This window comes from Xenopus laevis, chromosome 2S (genome assembly GCF_017654675.1).
Source record: "Xenopus laevis strain J_2021 chromosome 2S, Xenopus_laevis_v10.1, whole genome shotgun sequence".
NCBI classification, from domain to species: Eukaryota; Metazoa; Chordata; class Amphibia; order Anura; family Pipidae; genus Xenopus; species Xenopus laevis.
In genome coordinates this window covers 159,355,105-159,371,026 of record NC_054374.1, presented here as the reverse complement: position 1 = coordinate 159,371,026, position 15,922 = coordinate 159,355,105, and the positions used below count along the sequence as shown (strand labels likewise).

Genomic DNA, 15,922 nt, shown 5'->3' with positions numbered 1-15,922 from the left:
TTGGGCACGGGTCTGCCCGATTGGACCCGCGCAGGACTTTAATTAAGTGAACTCCGTTACTTTGGCCCTGAAATCCTAAAAATGTAATACTGTTCACTATCTCAAAAAAATGTCAAAAATATTGTATGGGGACCTACAGTGGTCTTTTGATAGCACCCTTTATACTGGATACTAAAAGACTCCCAAAGGAGAAATACGATGTTGTGACCTACTGTGCCTACAGCCTCACTCTGTGGGGCACATTTACGTAGGGTCGAATATCGAGGGTTAATTAACCATCGATATTCGACTGCCGAATTAAAATCCTTCGACTTCAAATATCGAAGTAGAAGGATTTTGCCCAATTCGTTCGATCGAACGATTCGAAGGATTCTAATCCATCGATCGGAGGATTATCCTTCGATCAGAAAAGTGTTAGCAAGCCTATGGGGACCTTCCCCATAGGCTAACATTGGCCTCGGTAGGTTTTAGGTGGCGAACTAGGGGGTCGAAGATTTTTTTAAAGAGACAGTACTTCGACTATCGAATAGTCGAATAGTCGAACGATTTTTAGTTCGAATCATTCGATTCGAAGTCGAAGGTCGAAGTAGCCAATTCGATGGTAGAAGTAGCCAAAAAAAACATTCGAAAATCGAATTTTTTTTCCTCTATTTTCCTCTATTCCTTCACTCGAGCTTAGTGAATGGGCGCCTGTGAGTAGTTTAACTTTTTAGGGTTGAATTACATGGGACACCTTGGTGAGATCACTGTCTATTCGGTAATGAAGAACCCAACTGCAGAATAAAGCATTCCCATAGGGATGAAGTAGTTGAGGCCTGGGAGTTGTCCGTGACCCAGGTAAAAAACAACGAAGACCTATAATCTGCATCTCAGGGTTGTTTTTAGTCTAGTAAAAACTATTGCCTGTGGTTTGGGTATACTGAGATCTGTAGAAGATGTTCTTGGATATAACAAGCACATTACAAGAGTAAGGATCCATTGTGTTAAGGAACTCTGGTGCCATAGTAAACCAGTTTGGCTGTTCCTTTCTTCAGAGTAGGTGGATGATTACATTAAGGAGCAGATTCGTCACCTAAAACCTGCCAAGTTCACGTACAAGTCAATGGCAGAGGTCCGTTGAGCCATTTGGAGATGTTAATAGCATTCCTGATATTCAAGGTTTTTTTTCTGAATAATGCAAATCGAATTTTCGGGTTGGAACCATTCGATTGAATATTAGACATTCAATTTTTTTCTTAAATAGCCCCCCAGTCGAATTCTGAGTATATTTAAATAAAAAAAAAAGAATTCGAAATTCAACCTTTGATAAATCGGCCTCCCACACTTGTGTATACTGTTCAAAGCCCAAACATTCTGTAGGTCACTGGGGGTCATTTATCAACACTGGGCAAATTTGCCCATGGGCAGTAACCCATGGCAACCAATAAAATTGCTGCATTCATTGTTCTACTTGCAGCTGACTTTAAAAAGCTATTCACTGATTGGTTGCTATGGGTCACTGCCCATGGGTAAATTTGCCCAGTGTTGATAAATGAGCCCCACTGTTTCTTCCCATACAGTAAACAGGGGAATTCACTATCAGGCTGAGATTCAAGGGTGTTTCCGGGTACATCTGGAAGTAAACCAATATAGTTATTATGACACTATTTTTGCAATTATGGGAGACCTAACTAGATTTTTGGACTGTAAATGGGAGCATCGCTGATATGTTGTAAACAAGTATTTCCCAAACTGTGGCGGTGGCCCCAGTGAAGGTTTGGATTAGTGGCAGCTAAAGAAGAAAAACCCTTTAAGAAAAAAAAGAGAAACCCTTTAAGAAAAAAACCCGTACCCCTCATCCCACGGAGACCGTCCTCCCCCCAGCCTAACTGACGCCCCGGGGAAATGCCCCATACTTGATAATTACCTCTCGGCGCAGATTCTGGCATCGGAGTTCCACGCAGCCATCTTCCGGGTCTTTGTGTTTTTCTTGCGGAGCTTTGGCAATTTTTGTGAGTTTCGCGCATGCACAGTTGTCGCAAACTGGCAAATTGCTCCAACTGTACATGCGCCAACATGCCAATCTCCCACTCAGCTTGCCAAAAACCCAGAAGATGGCTGTGTGGAACTCAGATGCCTAAATCTGCACCGAGGGGTAAGTATAAAGTATGGGGCATTTCCCTGAGGGGGGGGCAGTTAGGCTGGGGGAGGAGGGAGGGGGAGTGTACGTGGGGTGGGGCTATGGGGTTTTTTCTTAAAGGGTTGAATTCTCCTTTAAGGTGAGAACTAAAGAAAAAGGCCAGCTTGAAGGTCATTTAGGGTGAGATTTGGGAATCTTCAATATTCCTATTTTTTTACTAGGGGGGCTCTGGCCAAAGGTTAAACCCTCAAGTGGGGCTTGAACTGGAAAGGGTTGACAACCGCTGCTTTAAATCTACATTTGGTATTTTAGAAAACCAGAATTCTTAAATCCAAACCGAATTGGTCTCAGGGTATCTTCCCAACCATTTTGAAGGCATTTACAGCTGATAACACTTCCACAGGTTAGTGCCACCACTGAGTTACATGTAAATCTCTCCTGCAGATGGGTCTGTAAAACAGCCAGGATTCCTTCTTCTGCTGAACTTCAAGAAATACAAGAGAGATTGACATTTCTGCTTCCTAAGAATGTTCCTCTCTCTTGGGTCCCAGCACTAATCCAGCACTACTAATAATCACAGCGAAAGAGTGAAGATTGCTGATAACCTGAAATAGTTACAATCTTTTCTTTGTAGTCAAAGCCGATAAAGATCCCTTGCCTTTACTACTTTTCACTCCTGAAGCGGTTTTATAAAAGAAAATCCCTTTTTGTACTTGATTCCCCAAATGGCAGGTCTGAATGGCAACTGAGATTATAGGGCAAGATTCCTATCCTGGTAATCTAGACCACCTAGTTTGATGTGATTTATTTATACCTGTGGTCATTTAAGTGCCCTACAGATTAGAATTTGGCACAAGGTTTAGGCTAAGGGCACACTAGGCGATAGCGCCGCGATTTGATTCGCGGCGACTTTTCGCCGCGACTTTTAATCCGCAATCGCTGTGGAAACTTTGGCGCTGGCGTCTATGGGGAATCGCGTCAAATCGCCAGCGTAAAAACACACGCGGCGATGTTTTTTCTATTGTCGCTCGAAATCGCCTAGCGAGGCGATTTCGAGCGACAATAGAAAAAAGATCGCCGTGTGTGTTTTTACGCTCGCGATTCCCCATAGACGCCAGCGCCAAAGTTTCCACAGCGATTGCGGATTAAAAGTCGCAGCGAAAAGTCGCCGCGAGTCAAATCGCGGCGCTATCGCCTAGTGTGCCCTTAGCCTTAGAGCACAGACTATCCAGACCATAGTGCTTAGTGCAATCTGTTGGCACTTTAGTGATCTAACATTTCTGTTTGGGGTCAATGGTAACAGAGGTCTTCTGGTTCCACGAACAAAGGCATATTTCCTATTCAAACAAAGCCTGAGTAAAGAATTGTGTACCCAACATTAGATTATGTGAAGGTTGTTTTGAGTTTAGACCTCGACAAGCTTTCATGTGACCTACTTTGGACAGCAGTGAGACTCTAGGGCTGGAGACAATCGCTTGAGCCCCAGTGTTGATTTTTTGTTCCCTCATTAATTTATTTAATCTCTTAGAGTCCTTGTATACATAGGGGCAAATTTACTAAGGTTTGAATGGTAAATTAACATTTTTGGTGAACACCTCGACCCTGGAAACAGTCCTTATTCGAATATTCGCCACCTAAACCTGCTGAGTTCATGTAGAAGTCAATAGTAGAGGTCCCTTGAACTATTTGAAGATCTTAGTAGTGATGAGCCAAATTTTTGCCATGTTTCTCTGCAAAAATGATGCCGTAGGCTCCGAAGGGAGAAAAAAATTGTTATGGGTCAAAAACAATTGCTGCGTTTCGAAAAAAAAATTGGACGTCCAAAAGGCGATCTTCTCTATTTTTCCGGAGGAAAACATGATTCAAATTCGATTCGAGTTTTCAGCACGGGACATTCGATCAAATTTTAGACGTTAGAATTTTTCATAAATAACATATACTTCAAATTGTGAATAAAATTTAATTTATTAGAGTTTTAAAAAATTCACATTACTCTAGAATTCGACCTTTGATAAATCACCCCCATAGTGTACCAACACACTATAATGACTATTGTGATTGTAGTAAAATAGAGATATGTCCCTCAATATTCTTTTTATTCAGCCATAGGAAGAAACATTTTCACACATTATTTGCAATAGAATTTGTCTGCAAACTCCAAAACAGATTTTTAAAATAAAATACAATTCATGCCTAAAAACAATCATTCATTTAAAATCTGCACTCACCTTTATTTGTCCTTTTGCACAAGGTTCACTGCAAACTGATCTGATGACCAAGTTTTTGTTGGACCAAATTTCATCATCATCCATCTTTAATTCTCCATTATCCCAGCTCCCAACATTGATGTAATCGTAATAGTCTTTACCCATTTTCTTAAAATTCATGATTTCATACCTTGAAGGAAAAGGAAAAGCCATCAGAAAATACTTATAAAATACTTCAGATTAAAGGACATAGGAAACAATTAGATTGGACAACTTAAAGCGAATGAATTTCAATTTTCCTTGTACAGGTATGTGATCCATTATCCAGAAAGCTCCGGAATTATGGAAAGTCTCCCATAGACTCCATTTTATCCAAATAATCCAAATTTTTAAACATGATTTCCTTTTTCTCTATAATAATAAAACAGTAACTTGATCCCAACTAAGATATAATGAATCCTTATTGGAAGCAAAACCAACCTATTGGGTTTATGGGGGACCTTATTTATCAAAGTCCATATTTATCTGACTATTTTAATAAAAAAGTTTGACCAATCTAGAATCCACAATTGGACCATATTTATTATTAAAAAAAAATTGGCAAGTTTTGTTGCTAAAACGACACCCAAATAGGAGAAAAAAATGTTGCTTTGACGTGCAAAAGTTGAGTTTTTATTTTTCGGAGGAAAACTTGATTCGAATTCAATTCGAGTTTTCGGATCGGGACTATTCAATTGAATTTTAGACATTCAAGTTTTTTCATAAATAACATACCATTCGAATTATGATTAAAATGTATTCAAATTTATTTATTAATTATTTATTAGAGTTTTAACAAATTCCCATTACTCTAAAATCTGACCTTTGATAAATAACTCCCTTAATGTAATTTAACGATATTAAACAATATATTAAATAAAGTAGCCATTTAATTCTGTATTTAAATGCAAATAGAAATATTAGGTTGACATGAAATGACAGAATTGATTCCCCTTCTCTTCCAGCAAATTCAAGCTTGTCAGTTCCAATAATATCAATATCCTACTAAATTGTCATTGACTTTGCTGTATTTTTTTCCACTTTTATTTTTGACAGCCAGGACTTAAATAAGTCAGGATTTTTTCTCCTTTTGAACAACCGTGTCTTTTTGACTGACATATTAAACCTGATCCTGGATTTACTGAGGGTATAGTTTATTCTCAGCAATAGGCTCCAAAGGATTAGTTAAGCAGTAATGCAACTCCATGGTATATTTCACGAATAAAGTACAGGTATGGGACTTATTATCCAGAATGCTTGGGCCAGGCATTTTCCAGATATCAGATTTTTACTAAATTTGGATCTTCATACCTTAAGTCTACTAGAAAATCATGTAAACATTAAATAAACCCAATAGGCTGGTTTTGCTTCCAATAAGGATTAATTATATCTTAGTTGGGATCAAGTACAAGCTACTGTTTTATTATTACAGAGAAAAAGGAAATCATTTTTACAAATTTGGATTATTTGGATAAAATGGAGTCTATGGGGGAATGTCTTTATAAAATGCGGAGCTTTGTCTATAACGGGTTTCCATATAAAGGATCACATACAGAGTCTGTGTTTGCGCTATTTTTATCATAACTGCACATATTATTTAATGAATAAGCTAATTGTAATTAAATGAGAAATAAAGCCAAGTATAGACCACAGGGCTACTGCACACGCCCCTCCCCTAATCTCAAAAAACATTTTCCCAGGACTATCCCTGTTCCAATGTTTCTATATATCTGTAAACCTGTTATGAGCTAAGGGGGCCCAGTCTGAAGGTCAGTTCAGGGGAGATTTGGGGTGAGTATTTATTTGTGCCCTGGGTACCCCTGGAACTATAGCAGGGTGACTGTTACCCCAATGTTTCTATATATCTGTAAACCTGTTATGAGCTAAGGGGGCCCAGTCTGAAGGTCAGTTCAGGGGAGATTTGGGGTGAGTATTTATTTGTGCCCTGGGTACCCCTGGAACTATAGCAGGGTGACTGTTACCCCAATGTTTCTATATATCTGTAAACCTGTTATGAGCTAAGGGGGCCCAGTCTGAAGGTCAGTTCAGGGGAGATTTGGGGTGAGTATTTATTTGTGCCCTGGGTACCCCTGGAACTATAGCAGGGTGACTGTTACCCCAATGTTTCTATATATCTGTAACCTTGTTATGAGCTAAGGGGGTCCAGTCTGAAGGCCAGTTAGGGGGAGATTTGGGGTGAGTGCTTATTTGTACCCTGGGTACCCCTGGAACTATAGCAGGGTGACACCCCAATGTTTCTATAGATCTGTAACCTTGTTATGAGCTAAGAGGGCCCAGCCTGAAGGCCAGTTAGGGGGAGATTTGGGGTTAGTGCTTATTTGTGCCCTGGGTACCCCTGTAACTATAGCAGGGTGACTGTTACCCCAATGTTTCTATATACCTGTAACCTTGTTATGAGCTAAGGGGGCCCAGCCTGAAGGCCAGTTAGGGAGAAATTTGGGGTGAGTGCTTATTTGTGTCCTGGGTACCCCTGTAACTATAGCAGGGTGACTGTTACCCCAATGTTTCTATATATCTGTAACCTTGTTATGAGCTAAGGGGGCCCAGTCTGAAGGCCAGTTAGGGGGAGATTTGGGGTGAGTGCTTATTTGTACCCTGGGTACCCCTGGAACTATAGCAGGGTGACACCCCAATGTTTCTATATATCTGTAGCCTTGTTATGAGCTAAGGGGGCCCAGTCTGAAGGTCAGTTAGGGGGAGATTTGGGGTGAGTGCTTATTTGTACCCTGGGTACCCCTGGAACTATAGCAGGGTGACACCCCAATGTTTCTATATATCTGTAACCTTGTTATGAGCTAAGGGGGCCCAGTCTGAAGGTCAGTTCAGGGGAGATTTGGGGTGAGTATTTATTTGTGCCCTGGGTACCCCTGGAACTATAGCAGGGTGACTGTTACCCCAATGTTTCTATATATCTGTAACCTTGTTATGTGCTAACGGAGCCCAGCCTGAAGGCCAGTTAGGGGGAGATTTGGGGTGAGTGCTTATTTGTACCCTGGGTACCCCTGGAACTATAGCAGGGTGACTGTTACCCCAATGTTTCTATATATACAGTATCTGTAACCTTGTTATGAGCTAAGGGGGCCCAGTCTGAAGGTCAATTAGAAAGAGATTTGGAGTGAGGGCGTATTTGATTCCTGGTTACCCTTGTAATTATAGCAGGGTGTCCTTGTATCTGTTTTATAATGTAATTATGAATGTTGGACCAGATAGGGGAACTCAAACAGTCTTAGGGATCTCTGAATTATGGGGAGTATTGATGCTCTCCTTCTGTTCATTATGCTGCATATATTTAATATTGATGTAACTTGTACTTGGGCTGCAGATCATGAGCTAACAGCATGTTGTTGTGCAGCAGAATGAATAAAGCATCACACAGACTTCAGATTCACATTTATAGAGATTACAGAATATTGGGCAGAATATGCATGTCTGCTCTGAAAGCTGAGTGATACATTATTAATGGATTCACACGCCACTGAAATGAGTCGACTGATGAATAAACTCTCTAATAAGTAACACGTGATCCATCTAATCCTGCACTCAAACCATGTCAGATAATGGACAATTCTGTACTGATAATCATTCTACTGCATTATTAATTCAATGAGCAGACATGGATGGCAAGGACTGGAGGAAGGGGGGATAGAAAAATATATAATTCTATACTGATGCAAATGAACTCACCCAATGACACAGAAACCAACATACTGAATGGCTAATAATCAATCAAAGGGGATGTTCAGCTTTACTTTCATTTTAAGATGTTATAGATGCCCCTATTCTAAGTAATTTTTCAGTTAGGGCCCATTTACTTAGCTCGAGTGAAGGAATAGAGGAAAAATAGTTAGAATTTCGAATGTTTTTTTTGGCTACTTTGACCATCGAATGGGCTACTTCGACCTTCGACTACGACCTTCGACTTCGAATCGAACAATTCGAACTAAAAATCGTTCGACTATTCGACTATTCGATAGTCGAAGTACTGTCTCTTTAAAAAAATCTTCGACCCCCTAGTTCGCCACCTAAAACCTACCGAGGCCAATGTTAGCCTAGGGGGAAGGTCCCCATAGGCTTCCTAACAATTTTCTGATCGAAGGATAATCTTTTGATCGATGGATTAAAATTCTTCGAATCGTTTTATTCGAAGGATTTAATCGTTTGATCGAACGATTATTCCTTCAATCGTTCGATCCTTCAATATTAATTAAATATGTTTTTTGAATTATTTGTTTTCTTTTCCTAGCTGAAAATATTACCTGCTTGTCAGGGTCACTGGCCCTGGAAACCAAAAATATATATTGAATCTGAAACTTTGATTTAAGGGGCAGATTTATTAAGGATGGAATGGTAAATTTAAATTTGATTTTTAAAAAAAAATTTTTGGTCAAAACTCACAAATTCTAATTTTAAATCACCAACTCGAATGTGAATTTGAATGTGAGATTTATCACGCCTCCACCCTGGAAACAGTTCTACTCAGGGCCCCTCCACCCCCTACATTACTACTAGTTGAAACTCCCCTAGTTATTTCCCTAGTTTTACCCACACACACACAATGGCAAAGGAGCCAATTGAAAGCTGTATCAGAAACCATGAACAGAGTCACCCATTCCATCTGAAAGTGATATCGCATAACGTAAGAGGACTCAACTCCCCAAATAAAAGGAAAATGGCACTTACTTATTATGCTAAAAATGAGAGCAGATGTGATCCTACTACAAGAGACTCACTTTTCACGCACTTCATTCCCGAAGTACATGAGTAAAGCATACCCCAATTGTTATCTATCTAATGGAGTCACAAAATCGAAAGGGGTGGCCATCCTGGTTCATAGACATGTGAAATTTCAATTGCAACAAAAATATATAGACCAGGAAGATCGCTATGTGATAGTTACTGGACTGTTACAAAACCAAATGGCCACTTTGGCCTCAGTTTATGCACCAAATACAAAAAAGACAACGTTTTTCCGGACATTCTTCGAGAAACTATCTGGCAGAGAAACAATCGACCTCCACAATGTCATTAGATGCCCAAAAGGCTTTCGACAGACTAAATTGGAAAAACATCGTGACGATACTAGAGGAGATACAAATACCGCTTTCCTTTTTAAGGGGGGTACAACAACTCTATAACTCCCCATCAGCTAAAGTTGCAATGATGGGAACACTTTCTGAAGAGATTAGAATAAAGGGGGGGGGACAAGACAAGGATATCCACTCTACCCTCTCTTGTTTGCCCTCTCACTGGAACCATTTTTGCCTCATATCCGGGTTCAAGATAAACAACTCCAAATCACAAGCAATATCAATCAAGATGCATCCGGCGGAGAAAAAATTACAGCAAACCAATTTCGACTTCCATTGGCAAGAACAAGCCATTAAATATTTAGGAATACAGCTAACTGCCAAGTAATGTATAATTCCCTCTACAACAACAACTATGTCCCACTGATCACCTCCTTAAAATCAAGTTTACAGACCTGGAGCAGATACAGACTTTCTTCGTTTGGCCGTATTTCGGCAGTAAAAATGACACTACTCCCCAAGATATTATACCTCTTCAGAGTTCTCCCAGTACACTTCCCAGAAAGGACAGCTACTGTAATTCTCTGCAAAAATAAACGCCCCAGAATAAAATTAGACATAATGTCGAAGCCAAAAAACATGGGGGGAATAGGGGTGCCACACATATTTAGATACTATATGTCAGTGAGATTATCTGAAATGGTATCAATGCACAGAAACCCAACCATGCCGTGGTTAGACACGAAAATGAGGGCCTGTCTCCACTGACATTGAATCAGATCATCTGGATCCCTGAAAAAGATAGGGATATGCTTGACCATCTTCCCCCTACAACAACACACATAATGCAAATCTGGGACAAATACAGGGAAAAGCTACATTTATCCCCACACAACTCAATGTTTTGCACATTTCTGGGAAATAAAAAATTCCCACCAGGAGTAGAAGTACGTGACTTCCTTCAATGGATTGATAAGAATGCTTGCCTATATACAACTCTGGTCACAGGGCAAGAGATACGCACCTTTCAAGATCTCAAAGGCAACCTCCAGATACCAAACGGCCAGTTCTTCTGATACCTACAAATACGTCACTTCCTATCTCGGACCTTTCTACAGGGCAAGTCACCGCCACCAGCTCCCACACAATTTGAACTTCTCTGCAATTCCTCAGATAAAAACACTCATTTGATATCAATATTGTACGACAGGCTCGCAGAGGACAATACCACATTAACATAAGGGTACATGACCAAATGGGAAGAAGATATACAAGAGACAATTGAAAATGAAAAGTGGCAGATAATCTGGGACAAAGCCAGCAAGTAGGGATGGGCGAATTTGACCCGTTTCGTTTCCCCGGCGAAATGTTGCAGACGCCCATTAAAGTCTATGGGCGTCATTTTTTCGGCGAAACGAGGCAAAAAAATTCGCCCATCCCTACCGGCAAGACATAGGTATGCACCAGTATATTAGAGAAGGCCTATAAACTGATATTCAGATGGTACTATACTTCCTCAAAGCTGGCACACCTATCGAGAAATGCCTTTTCCCCGCAGTGTTTTGGGGGATGTGGAGAGCGGGGTACATTTTACCATATGTGGTGGAACTGTGAGATAGTCAAAGCATTTTGGAGAATGGTAGCCCATACTTTGTCTGCCATTTTTTAAACACCCTATTGAACCTGACCCTCTATCATTCCTCATCGGTCTCCCCCTTAAAACATTGAAAACCTCAGAATCAAATAAGCTAGCGACCCATATACTTACGGCAGCAAAAACACTAAGAGCCGCCAAATGGAAGAGCACCTCCCTACCAAATCAACAGGCCCTCATCACTAAAGTAAAAATGATAAGGAACATGGAGACTATTAGAGCATATCTGCAAGACAAAGGATATAAAAATGAACTACTATGGCTCCCTTGGCGGAATTCGAGACTGCCCAAACAGAAACAAACTGACTTATAGATCTGGCTCCTCTGCACTCACTCTCTGACCCCCCCCACTTATCTCTTCCCTTTCCTTTGTCTAATAGTTTATCCTTCTTTTCCCCCTGGAAATTATAGAAAAGCATCGTTAGCAGATTGGGCAACTTACCTTGTAACATATGCTGAACAAACAAAGATAGCGATAATAAAGACAACATATCTATATTTGAAATACAGAGGTTTATTGATAATACAAAGCCTTGAACAAACAAGCTGTAATATTGGTGTGTAGGCAGTCATCTCAGGTCCTGTGCTTTCAGAATGAGTCAGAACTTCACAAGGGAACTGCTTTCAGATAAGCAATTTTTTCTCCTACACAATTGAAATGGAGGAGTTACAGTGGGACTTGGATTTTAACTGAGTGCTGTTCTCATATCTACTAGGAAGCTGTTATCCTGTATCAGGGGGCGGTTATATAGGTACCTGCCCATTGTTATGTTGATTGGCTGCTGGGGGGGGTGATACCTCTCCGAACCTACAGTACAGCACTAAAAAGTGACTGAAGTTTATCAAAGAACAAGTCACATGACTGAGGGCACCTGGAAAACAACATGCCTAGCCCTCATGTCAGATTTCAAAATTAAATATATACAAGTTTGTTTGATCTTTTGAATTCCAACAGAATACTGCTGGAGCAGCACTATCAATGAATGCATTTTGAAAACACATGTTTTCCTGTGATAGAATACCTTTAAATTTCCCAGCTGTCACCCATTCCATTTTCCTTTAAAAAAAAAAAAAAAAAAAAAGTTCAACCCTAGAAACCTGCATCTCAGTTATATAGAATGTAGATTTAATATGCGAACTCTAAATTTGACCCTTGATAAATCTGCCCCTATATATTGAAATACATTTTACATTTTTTTAAAACAAAAAACACAATAGGACTTCATTCCCCAAAAGCCATATAATAAGATATCTTATTATCTGGCTTTTGGGGGAGTTCTTTTGTGTTTTACTTTATGGTGACACCCTTTAATATAGCCAATTATCTTTGCCCAGTAATTTTTACTTTACATGTTTTAATACTGAATACAGTCCTTTATAATGAAATCATAGGTCTCAAGTAGTGATGGGCGAATAAATTCGCCAGGCACGAATTTGCAGCAAATTTACGTGTTTCGCTGTTGGTGAATAAATTCGCGAAATTTTGCGTCAAAATTGATGCAAGCATCAAAATTTGTGTATCTCCTGTAGGGATGCACTGAATCCACTATTTTGGATTCGGCCGAACCCCCGAATCCTTTGTGAAAGATTCGGCCGAATACCAAACCAAATCCGAATCCTAATTTGCATATGCAAATTAGGGGTGGGAAGGGGAAAACATTTTTTACTTCCTTGTTTTGTGACAAAAAGTTAAGCGATTTCCATCCACTCCCCTAATTTGCATATGCAAATGAGGATTCAGATTCGGTTCGGCCAGGCAGAAGGATTTGGCCGAATCCGAATCCTGCTGAAAAAGGCTTAATCCTGGCCGAATCCCGAACCGAATCCTGGATTCGGTGCATCTCTAATCTCCTGTATCTGTGTGTGTCTCTAATATTATAACAAAAACAATATAGTACCTTCCTGGTGAATCTCCATTTTCATCAAATGTGATCATATCCCCAGAAACTCCCGTGAAGTTGGCTTTCATGATGGAGTCTAGAAGTTTTTGACCATCGATTGGTTTCATGGCATCACAGAGTCCGGCGTATCCCGGGCACAGCACTGTCTGCATGTTGTGTAGTCCATAAGCCATGGCATAGATGGCATTGATTACGAAGCCCATTTTGGAATCTTGAACATACTGAGATCTTAAAGTCATTCGACCTGGGAAAACAAATCAGAACATATTTCAGTATATTCTACAGGTTCCTGGAACTTGTGTGGATTCCCAATAAATACACAGTTTTAGCTATTCTTTTAGAATTTCCGAAACATTTCTTTTTCAGAATGACTATTTTCTTACTCAAAGGTTATATTTAAATTGACAAATTGTAAGTATGTATGGAAGTTAAGATAATTTGAATTCCGCTAAGAAACGTTCTCACTGGCAACTTTTCGCTGCTGTAGACAGTATCACATTTTGATGAATTCAGGGCAGATTTATCAAGGGTCGAAATTCGAATAAAAAAAGACCAACCGAAATTTATTTAAAAAAATCGAAGGTTTTTTTTTTTTTTGGTGAATAGGCTGTTTTGGTTTGAATTTCGAATCGTAGTGTAGGGGAGAAGAGAAATCCTTCCCCTGCTTTTCTGTCTGTGACATCATTCAGCCCAGTAACAGGCTGGAGAGCGACCTGATTGGCTGGACACCGCAGTGCATCCTGGGAGGAGAGGGTGTGCCAGACTGTGAAGCTGTGTGTGTAGGCCCTGCTGAAGCTGTGTGTGGTAGGCCCTGCTGGATCTGTGAGTCTGCAGGAGTGCAGAAGAGAGGCTGTCTGACCCTGCCACGCTGCTAAAGCTTCAGAGGAGGAAAGTGCCATTTGAGAAGAGTTTCCACTGTGATCTGCCTCTGAGAGAGATTGCTGAATAAATCCCTTGAAGAGAGGATTTGCCACAGTACTGAGCCTAACAGGAAGACAGGCCTTGTGTAATTTTGCCTGCTACGTGGGAAGCTGCTATTTTCCAAGGGAAAAGGTACTCTGGGAAAGGTAGCGCTACCAGGGGAATAAGAGCTCTGGGGAAAGGGACATTGAAATTTGAACTGTGTGCTTTTAACCCTTCCAGACAAGTGGGACTGTGATACTATAAGAACTGTGTTTGAACAGATAGTTAAAACCTAATAGGGATTTAGGTGGTGTCCCTTATATTCCCATACAGGCGTGACTTGTGTATTAGTTACTACTTTACAGTTTATATAAAGTTAAATATTGTTATCCGCAAAGTGTGTGTTTATTATTTCCTAGGGGATTCCTCTGAGGTAAGTTCCTCAGTGCTCCCTAGGTGGAGGCACTGCGCTGTGATTCCCAGTTCCCAGTACTTTTCGACTTGCAAAAGGGACTCAGGGCCCCTGAATTGCCAAGGAAGCTATTGTTTAAAGGGACAGTAACCAAAATAGCGTTACATTGGAGGCACTGCTGAGATGTCGACTGGGAAGCTGGGGATGTTTGATGGAAATATGTCTGCCTTTGAAACTCCACAAAGTGTTCGCCAATGGTGTACTGCATTGGGACTTAACCCCCGAAAGGTTGCCGCTGTTGGGCCCATGGTGCCAAGAGTGAAGGAAGAATTTATTTATCAAGTTCTGGATGGGGAACAGATTTTTTACCGCCCAAGGGTGGCTGCGTCACGGCGGGATTCTGCCGGGGTCCTGTTGAATGTTCTTATAGACAGCCCCAGAGAGATAGATCGTGACCGTGTTCCCCCTGATATTGATGCTGAAAGTGAAGGGCCCTGGAAGATTGTTCTGCCTGATATGTCTGATGACGCAGATGAGTTAACTTCCCAGGGTGATGCCCTTACTACCCAGTATGCAGTGAAGGCACCGGAGAGTGTGCAGCTGAACAAGACGTTGTTTGATTCGCCAGCTGAAAAGAGTCACATAAAGAGATGTCCATCCTGTGAGAGCGTGGTCTCCAAGGGGAGTCGCCATAGTTCTGGTGGCCGGCTGGATACCCCAGAGATTGTGAGCGCGCTGGGACAACTTACTGACCAACTGACACAGCTAGCCTGGAATGGTAATTTTAAGAGACTTAAAGTGTTTTCAGGTACCAATCCTGTACCCTCAGGTGAAGAGTCCTTTGAGTGTTGGAGAGACTCCACTGTTGTGTCCGTGAGAGATTGGACTGGGCCCGAGACTACTATGAGAAGGAAGATCCTTGAAAGTCTTCGCAGCCCTGCCGTGGATGTTGTTAAGTCCTATATGGTCGGTCACCCCGATGCTACTTCGGGTGATCTGATTGAAGTCCTGGAGGTGACGTTTGGCCCTGTAGAGAGTGCTACAGAGATGCTCTATCGCTTCCACTCTACCGTCCAGAAAGAGAAGGAAGATTTGTCTGCTTATCTTGTGCGGCTAGAACAAGGCCTGAGACTGCTATTTAGCCGCGGTGCAATTACAGACGATGAAATGGATTCTATGAGAATTTGCCAATTGAAAAGAGGGACCCTGAATAGTGACCCTGTTGCCATAACAATTAGAGCACACTACCAGGATAAGCTACCCCTGGGTATGTTGCTCTGATGGAGAGAGTTCGGCGAGAGGAGGCTGATGCCTATGTGAGGGTCAAACGGAGTTCCACTGCAGGGCATACAGAGAAATCCCCTGCTGAAGCAAAATTTGCAGAAGAGAACAAGAAACTTCGCAAAGAGTTGGAGGACTTAAAAGCTCAATTGTCTGAGAGAGCCAAACCCCCAGCTGAAACTAAGAGAGTTCCTACGTGTTACCGGTGTGGAAAGCTTGGCCACATCCAGTCAAACTGCCCAGTTCCTGATGAAGGTGAAACCCAATCTGCACTGTGTAAAGTACGCCGTAGGCGTAGAAGATTCCATGGGAGATGTTACAAGTGCCAAGTGATGGGTCATCAGGCCCGAAGTTGTAA

At 41.2% G+C, this 15,922-nt stretch overlaps 1 protein-coding gene across 6 annotated transcripts in view; it reads right to left on the bottom strand.

Moving 5' to 3' along the window:
• The window catches only part of LOC108710022 (metabotropic glutamate receptor 5), a 173,323-nt gene that overhangs the window by 30,890 nt on the left and 126,511 nt on the right, over positions 1-15,922 (bottom strand). For all 6 annotated transcript variants that reach the window (XM_041584590.1, XM_041584593.1, XM_018250364.2 and 3 more), the window contains exons 5-6: positions 12,966-13,212; positions 4,348-4,516 (exon numbers count right to left, since the gene is read on the bottom strand). In XM_041584590.1, the coding sequence (XP_041440524.1) occupies positions 4,348-4,516; positions 12,966-13,212 (416 nt within the window). The remainder of the gene's footprint in view (positions 1-4,347; positions 4,517-12,965; positions 13,213-15,922) is intronic.